General features: G+C 35.6%; 1 gene segment (V, D, J or C); it reads right to left on the bottom strand.

Annotated features, from left to right (window-relative positions):
* Positions 1 to 458: 458 nt before the first annotated feature.
* On the bottom strand, positions 459 to 1,059 carry LOC146892522 (immunoglobulin heavy variable 3-73-like). The segment is given in 2 exon segments: positions 459 to 808; positions 905 to 1,059. Coding segments are annotated over 2 exon segments (381 nt in total).
* Positions 1,060 to 9,851: the final 8,792 nt, after the last annotated feature.

Genomic DNA, 9,851 nt, shown 5'->3' with positions numbered 1-9,851 from the left:
ATATTTACAGTCCATTAGAAGAGGAGAGGGGATTGAAGAACATAGTGTTTACCTGTGAATGAGCCTGGCTATTCCTTCTACTTGGCTCCCCTTGAATTACTAACATTGCTCCAGTCAAGGGTCTTTACTGTCTGCAATCTGAGTGAAAAGTCTATTAGAGTGTCCTGAGCTTCCCCTGCAGCTGATTCTAGGGACCACTCTTGGTCTCATAGACGTTTCTGCATTTTGTTCAGTTAAGATTAGATGTCACATTTGTTTTTAAAATATCATCCAAAGATTGACTTGCTTATTTTCAAAGACAGGAAAAATTTTTAGAGTATATAATTGCAAAAACGATCCCCAGAAAATCATCATATGGAAAGGGTTCACAGATAACAAAGAAAAGTGTCAATTTTGCCAACTTTTGTGCTTCATGTGTGATGAGCGCCCCCTGCTGGACACGGGTCATAGCAGCGAGGTTTTTGGCTGGGCTCTCACCCAAGAGTCCCCACTGTGTCCACTGTACAGTAATACATGGCTGTGTCCTCAGTTCTCAGGTTGTTCATTTGAAGGTAGACCTTGCTTTGGGAATCATCTCTGGAGATGGTGAATCTGTCTTTCACCGAAGTGGCATAATAGGTTGCATAATTATTACTTTTAATTCCTATGACAGCAACCCATTCGAGACCTTTCCCTGGAGCTTGGCGAACCCAGTGCATGTCATAGCTACTGAAGGTGAATCCAGAGGCTGCACAGGAGAGCGTCAGTGACCCTTTGGGCTGCACCAATTCTCCACCAGACTCAACAAGCTGCACCTCACAGTAGACACCTGCAAACAGAGACAATAATGATCAAGAAACTATCACACAGCTACTGTTTCTCTCACTCATGTCTGCTCTTGCACTCAGTATCACTAGTTATCTACCTTTCAAAATGACAACCAAGAAAACCCAATTCAACCCCAATTCCATGTTGGTTGTAATGTTTTCAGTGCTGATCTTCAAATGGGCAGACGGGGCTAGAGTCCTCTGTCTGACCTGCAGGGTCAGGGCTGAGCTGGTTTTCACAAGCAGAGGGGGTCATATTTGCATGTCTCCCTGCATATCTTATGCTCTGATCTGTGAGCCTTTGGAACAGCAGTTACTTGCACAAATGTCTGAAAGAAAATACAGTAGCAAAGTGAGCATTATTTTATTAAAATCTTATATTTCATTTGTAATAAAACTTCAAACTAATTTATTTTATTTTACTTTCTTTGCATATTCACCATTTACTACATATCTTACCAGTACATTCATATGAAGTCTTAAAATGAAAATCACAAATTTTATAGCTTTAGGAGAATTTATATTAATCTCAATGAATAGTGAAAGTATGTAGGCTGAAGAAGGATGCTCAGTGTTACTGGAGAACATTAGATGACTGATTAGGCAACAAGCTGTCTCTGTCAATTCTAGAAATTTGGAAGTTGCTTACAAAGCACTTCTTTTTATTTATTGTATTCCACTGTGATCTTTGATAGAGTTGAAGATAGATAGTTATAATTTTCCTTAATTTTGATAAAAGATAAATAAGATATGAAATTTTAGACTTACAAAGAAATATTGTCACTGTAAATTTTGACTTCACACCGGTTTGTATATGTAATCTTATTATGCTTAAGTTAAAACCTTTTTGATTTAGTTAAAAAAGAGGAGATGATGCGAGATTCTCATCTGTATGCTGTGACTGTGTTTTATTACCATTTGTTAATAAAGAAGTTGCTTCAGTCCAAGGCAGGGCAGAACAAACAAAGAAGGAAAACCAAAGTGAATGCAGGGAGAATGATGGCAGAGTCCGGGAGACACGATGAAACTGCCAAAGGAGAAAGCTGCAATAACTTAGCAGTAGGCCACAGACTCCCGGTGATAAACAGATTAATAGAAATGGCTTGATTTTAGTTTTAAGAGCTAGATAGAAAATGCCTGAGTCATCTGCTAAACAGTATTGTGATTAATAAAGTTTTATGTGATTATTTGTGTCTGGGTGGCTGGGGAACCTACGCGCTGTCTCCATGTACAGACATCTACAATGTTCTTTATCCCTCTCCCTTTCATGTTTCTTTCTACTTAATTTTCTCCTCCTACTGCTAGCAGATAAATACCCGCCCCTGTTTTCCCATTCTCCCGATCATTACACTTGGGTCCTACTACCCAACTCTCTACAACTTCTTCTCCCACAGATTCCTGCAAATATGGTTCTCTTTGTTTTCCTTGATTTCAATAATAACAGATATTAACATAAACATCAAATAGCAAATGGGTAACAAATTAAGAATAAATGATCACAGTCTGAACATTCTATCTGTTCAAAATGTAATGAAGATTATTATCTTCAGTGAACAAAGAGTAATTTCACAGTTTCAAAGACATTAAGCAACTAATTACTGATAAAAAGAGGAAAAAGAAATTAAGAAATTAATTTTTATTTACTAGTGCTTATTGAAAACTAAAACGCAACAAATCCTCTTGGACAGATTGGAAGCCTCAATGTGCAAAATTTCTAGTTTTGTGTGTTTAGTTGATCTCTGTCTGTTTGAATAATGGATGATGTTCTTTCATGAGTCCTTTTCAAAAGACCTTGGTTATTGCAAAAGTTAGAGGTTATGTGACTTTCTCTCTCCACAAGTCCATGACTTTTACACACACATAGAAAGGGATAAAAAGACAGAGAGATAGATGGAGATGAAAGGAGAGAGGGAGACTTTATCTTATGAGACTGGACAGGGCTTTACTACCACTAATGTTGTCCTGTTGCTATCAACATGCTTTTCTGGAACTATTCAACAATAAAGAACTTCAGACACATTGGTGGCTGTTGACTGAAGTCCACCATATCAAGCTCATCTCATGGCATTCATCTTATACATTAGAAACACAATGAGAAATATAGGGTCTGTGAATATTTGAGAGTTACATAATGCAGATGATTTACCTACAACACTGAGTTCTGCTCTGTTGCATTCAGTGTGGGGACTACACTGTGTTGGGAAAATTTTTGAATTGTGTCCACTCCTTCCCTAGCATTCAATTGCTCTTCACTGCCTCATTTTCACAGCCATTGGTGAATGCTATCAAATCACACAGGGTTAGGGGTTGAAAAAGAGACAACTCTGCAGTCACATTTTCCACAGGTTCTTATCAAATCTGATAACATGCCTAGCAGTAAATCCCAAGTTCTAAGTCATTGCTCTGACACACATAAAATAAACCTCAAAAACATCTAAATATTTACAGATACATGTCTACTGTAGCAGTAATTACATAAAAAATTCTCTATAACTTTAATATAAAAAATTAATTTGGGTTCATAGGAAATCACAGAGACTTGATGCTACAATCTAGGAGCCTATATGACTTTGAGTTAGTCCCTCTGTGTATTTGTTATGTCTGTGTAATTTCATTTTCCTGGGAGACTTATAACAGGGAGAACAGGAGCTTTTCCTGAAATTTTGTCTTCTCTTGGAATGCTTTTCCTTCTACTTGGTTGCCTCATCCAGACTTGATATGATGGTTCATGCCTAGTATTAGGGTAACTGGTTAGGAGGTGCTAGCTTAATATTCAAGAATGGCCTACTATCGTCTGAAAGGAAAAGGAGAACGAATGGGTTTGGGGGAGAGATAATGTGGTGGGGAGTGACTAAGAAGAATTAAGGGAGGAAAAACTATGGACAGTGTATAACAGATTAGAGAATAATTAAAAGAAAATAAACCACATAAAAATTGAAAAATCAGCAAGGAAAATCAAATCAAAGTCAAGTGCATGGTGAGATTTCTGGGTTCATTGCTGATCAAAGAGTCAGGGGACTTCATAATTCATACCTGGAAACATCTACTCGTGCTACAGGGTAAGAGCAGGACTTGTTTTCATGAACAAAGGGAGACGTAATTTCAAGTCCTCCTTCTAGATAATGAACTACAGCGAAAGTCTTAGTAATATGAATAGCTAGGGCAAATGAAACAGACAAAAGAGAAGAAATTGGAAAGAATTAAAGAACCCTCTATTATTCATTAAGTATTTGGTTTTTAATAATATTTTTATGTTAATTTTGTTCCCCCTTTTATTAAAAATGAGTCCTTCATCATATAATATATCCTGAATATAGTTTCCTCTCCCTCTACTCATCCCTGTTCCTCCAAATTTTCCCTAATATCTGGATACACTCCTTTTCTGTATCTATTACAAATAGTACAGAATTCCGAGACATAAAAATAAAATGTAAGAAAATAAATTATAAGGCAAAATAAAAACTATCACACTGAAGTTGGACATGGTAAATCAACAAAGGAAAAAAAGTCCTGAGAGGAGGCATAAGAATCAAAGACTACTTGTTTAACACATTCAGGGGGCCCATAAAACAACTAAACTGAAAGCATTAATAAATATGCAGAAGACCTTTTGCACACAGTGTAGGCCCTGTCCTTACTGTTTCACTCTCTGTGAGCTCATGTGATCTCACCTCAGTTGATGTGATCTCCTGTGTCGTCCATACCCTCTGCCTCTTATACTCTTTATGCTTCTTCTTCCTTGGGGATCCCTGAGCTGTGAGGGCTGGGATTTTATGGAGGAATCTTATTTAGAGCTGTATGCTCCAAGACTCTCCTCATACTGTACAGCTGTGCTTCTCTGTTTTGTTTGCTTTGTCTGCATGAAGAAGTTTCTCTAATGATAACTGAATAAGGCTCTGATCAATGACTATTGCAAAATAACATTAGAATCATTAGGAATCATTTTATTATTACATAGTTTTCTTTTAGACTAGTAGTATTTGGTTTTTCCATAGGTCTCTGAGAGGACACATTGCTGAACACCGTATTCACACAATTCATTAAACATGGATTGTTTGAGCTGATGCCTACATAAGCCCTTCACACCTACATTCTTGTGTCTTTGGAATTGCTTTAGAAACTTATTTCCAGGCTAACAAAACAAAAATCTAAGCACCATCCAAGCTACAAATCATTTAATCTACAATCTGTCCTACCGGAAAAAAATGCCAGGGCAATGATGGCAAAAAAATTGTGGGAGAAGCCAACAAATATCTGACCTTACTCAAGACCTGCTCCTTGAGATATAACCAATGCCCAATACTCTTTATTACGTATTTGTAACATAAATAAAGTAGTCTTTTTTCACTGTTTTTGCTTATATACATTCTTCTGGTAATTTCCATTATATAAAGCATTAAAAGAAAATATTGATAGTTTAAAAAAGATTAGCAATGTTTTATACAAGTTGTTGTCACATACAAAGTTGAATAAATTGGTTTATAGGATTCAATGTTTCACTGGTTGTTGCCTAATTACTGGTATATGTTATCCCATTCTTAGAAAAAAATGAGCTAAAAATTAATTTCTATGCAGTATTAGTCCTCTGTAAAGAAAATATTTTTAATTTTGTATATTTGTGTTTTTTGATTGTTGAGGGCTGTGTTTTGTGCAGCCATCCTGTACAGCAGAATAATGTACTGTAGCCTGAAAGTTCAACTCTCAAGACTAAAGGTTGCACAAGAGAACGCTTTCACATCAGTGAGACTTGACACATAAATCTCACACATAATCTGAGGGCCATTCTCTTCAATTATTCCTCAGCTCTAATTCTCCTTTAAATCTCCAGTTCTAAATCTCCTGTTCTCATTCTTTCTAAGAAATTTTTGTTTCTAATTTATCCATTTTTATATCTTTAGTTCTAATTCTATCTATTGAATTCTCCCTTCTTCCTATTCTCTTTTTTCTAAATCATTGGTTCCAATTCTCTCTCACTTCAGTTCTATTTTTCCTTTCATGATCTGCTCCCCCTCAGCTTATATACACATTGAGCAGCAAAACTTTTGTAATAAAAAGCGACAAAATTGCATCTTATGGAAGTAAATAACCTTGAATATGCACAATTTCTAAGTCCCTGTGTATAGACGATGACCTGAAGCTGGGGCCTGGTGAGACAAGCTACAGAGGAATTTGCACAAGGAGTAATTGTAGTCTATGCTGTGGACCAAATTTTGGCAAGAGAAGAATTCACATAATAATTTAGGTTTCTTTGTATTAATAACATTCGTTAGAATTGGCATAATATTTATGTTGTTTTGCATTAATAACCTTGTATGGACATCTGTGACTCTGATATTGTGGATATCTATAACGTTTTTAACTTATGATCCATTTTCAGAAACATTTCATTTAGTTTGAAACCACTCTGAGATTTCAAATCAGTTAAATGTATGTAGCTTGTTTTGACTGGAGAGTAATTGTTGCTTTCTATTGCTAGTCTGAGTTAAAGAAAGTAAGTAGGCTTTTAAGGGTCTTACAGTCCTCATGGAACAATAGATCTAGTTATGAAGCATATCCCAGTATATTTCTGTTCATCAGAATTATATATATGCCCCTATAAGATGGGACAATATATAACATAAACAATGCACAATTAAATATTGAATTATTATAAGTAATGATATTTGTCAAGTAGAGATTCTATATTCTAGCAACTTAAAGAGCTTACTATCACTGATAACTCTTGTCTAGTGGTCTACCCTAAGCTCTGTTTTCTGTATCATTGGGTTCTCTTAAATCTTACATAACTGGCAGTGAAAGTTCTTGTTCTTGTCAAATTGTGATATCTTGGACCTTATCATCAGTGATTGATGGTCCAGTTCACACCTTCTCACAACAAATCACCCACTTTGCATTGTTGTCTAGACAGAGTCAAAAAATTACACAATAGTAGCACAGAAGAGGGAGAACATTGATATAAATGAGTAAATATCAACGCATTTTAGGAATTGGGTGACCCTGAAAAGCTGAAAAAAATGTTGAACATTGTGCTAAAACAGGTCTGTGTTTCCAAGAATGTATAATGAGTGACAAGTATGCATAGAGAAAATTAGTGGACCAACTGTAGGAGGAGTCTGAAACTTACAGATCTGCACTGGAAATGACACCAGAATTACAGCAGAGATATGGATCAAAAAGCCTATCTTGATGACATCATGTAGGACATGAGAAATAAGCAGATGGAAACAGAAATATCACCTTTGCTTTAAGTAACAAGGACCTGTGACTGTGTCTATGCCAGAATACGCAGGAAGGGAGCACTATCCTGTTATGACTCTGCACATGTCCTAAGAAAGCATTTGCACAGTGAAACATTTAGAGAGCTCTACAAATTTCTACCTATATGTCATTAGTGCAGGAAAAGAGAAATGATCAATAGTGTATTAGGTAGATGATCAAAAATTGCTGAGAACACTCCAAAGAGGTTTTTTTAATGCACACACCAGAAGCATAATCATAATCTGCTTATCCAAAGTGTTCTCATTTATCAAACAACAATCAATATGCAATTTTTCAGGGCACGTTCTAGTGTGTTTTCTTTAAAAAGTTTTTTTAGTAAAAAAAAAATTTTAACAATACTTACTGATCATACATATTTATTTCCCACTAGTTCCTAGAAATGTTTCACATCCCCACTAAACAAGTACCACAAGAAAAATTCTATCTATCTATCTATCTATCTATCTATCTATCTATCTATTTATTTATCTATCTATCTCTTCCATACCCCCATACATACAAATTTACAAAAAAAATTAGAAAAAAAATATACAAACATATGATGAACAAGAAAAGAATTCCTAAAAGTTATGAGCAACAAAAAATATACAGGAATGCCATTTTGCCTATTTTTGTATTGGTCTTGGGTATACGACCTCCTGTGAAGTGTGTTTAATAGAGCCAGTGAAATTCCACTGAAATGCACTAATTTTTCCTTTGCATGTATCTACCAATTGCAGAGAGTTTTTTCTTTAGGATAGAGTGTTCATGTCCATTTCCCCATCTCAGCACTAGAATCTCAGTGTATAACAACCACAGTCTATGCACAGCAGCCCTATTATGTCCAAAAGAGACTGTGTCTTTGGACTCATTCACCACCTCTGTTTATTAAACTATTTCTGTCTCTTTTGCATCAGTCCCTGAGTCATGCTGATAAAGTTTGCTTTAAAAAATCTATCTATGACTGAGTGTTCCAACATTGCTCATGCTCTACAGACTGTCTATTTGAGATTTTCTGTTATTTCTGAGATTCTGAAAGAAAAAGTTCCTGTAATGATAGTTGTGTGAGGCCCATGTTAATGTGCATATATGGTAATTTTTTAGTAATTGCATTATTATCACATTTGTTTAGCCCAGTGGTTCTCAAATTCCCAGATGCTGCAATCCATTTTTACAACCCCCAAACAAAAATTATTTTGCTTCTACTTTATAACAGTAATTTTCCACTTGGAATCATAATGTACACATCTGACATCCAGAATTTCTGATATGTGACCCCTGTGAAAGTGTCCTTAGACACCTTGAAAGTGTTCTTCACTCGTTGAAGGAGTTTTGAAGAACAGATTGAAAACCACTGCCTTATCAGAGAATTTGGTTTTCACATAAGCCCATGGTCTATGTATTTTGATATTTGAGAAATTTTCAGTAGTTTCAGATATGGGTTACATTCATAAATTGGGCTTTATATCTTATCAAAAATGTTTGAATACGCCACAATGTTTGTGCCTCCACTGCACCAGCACATCTCACATGCAGATTACAATTATAGGATACAATTTTCAGTTAAGATGATTATTGCCATTTTCTTCAGAGAGTATGTGAAATACCATTTACTACTCTAAACAGTAGTCAGAAGGATGAGGCCTCTAGTAAGGCACACATTCCAATTCTCCATATTCAATGAGATATCTGAGTGTATTTTAGTAACAGGGTGTTGTCATCCATTTGTGGAGAGCAACTGATATTCTTGGTAACAGCCAGCCTGAGATATTTTGTTGCTTCTATGGGTCAGCCTTGGCCAATGACTCAATTTATGGATGCTTATCCAAAAATGTCACTCTTCCCCATAACCAGTAGTTTACTGAACTTGAAAGTTACAATAATTTGAAATTTGTTTTTCTGGGGTCTTGAGGTCAAAGACTGAGTGGAACCACCTGAGTTAGAGACAAGATATCCTCAACACTTAAAAAACTAAACAGACAGATTCTCATTTCTGAACAATTTTAGATGGGGTCTAGTTTGTATAACATAAAGTCAGGTCTCTGAAACTCTTGGAAAACCTTTGAGGCTTGCAGGAAATGTGTGCCAATTCCCAGCAACCTGAATTGTAGAAGTAAGGAATAGAACTTAGAGCCATCCTATTTTATTGCATAGTTGTCTACTGAGGATGTGTCAATGTGTGCTCTCCATGCACAATAGTGTGTAGTGGAATCTGCAGTATACACACTGGTGACATTAAGAAATATTCAGTTGTTGGAGGTGTTCTTGAAGATTGTGAGCTTTCTCTGTAGTGATGGGTTGTAGAACTTAGCAACATCTCATGAAATGCTTGCAAGACCCTCCGAACCCTTCCTTGATGGCTAGAAGATCCATTCCATGGATATACTATACAGGTTTATTTGGACAGAGGGTGCTGGATGTCATCATACAAAGGGTCTAAGACTTTTTTTCACAAATCCAATATTAACACAATGTGTTCTTTTTTCTCATCACTATTGAGGTTTTAGGACATAGAAAGAAAATGGTTTGCCTAACTTTGGACACATTTCCAAATGACTTTATTATATGAATGCGATTGAAAACATGGAAAGATATTGAGTAAACTTCTGATTTCTTTAAATAAAACTACATCTAAAATGATCAACTCATTTACACAAATAAATCAGCTACTTATTTAAATGTTTAGAATATAAAACTATTAATGTGTTTCTAAACCATGAATATATACTAAGCACAAGTTGTAATTACACTGTAAAAAGAAAAAAAAATATCCCACAATTCTAAGCA

The sequence above is a fragment of the Myodes glareolus genome, chromosome 11 (assembly GCF_982192425.1).
Source record: "Myodes glareolus chromosome 11, mMyoGla1.1, whole genome shotgun sequence".
Lineage (NCBI taxonomy): Eukaryota > Metazoa > Chordata > Mammalia > Rodentia > Cricetidae > Myodes > Myodes glareolus.
The sequence above is the reverse complement of the archived record's forward strand: the minus strand, read 5'-3'. Positions and strand labels throughout refer to the sequence as shown.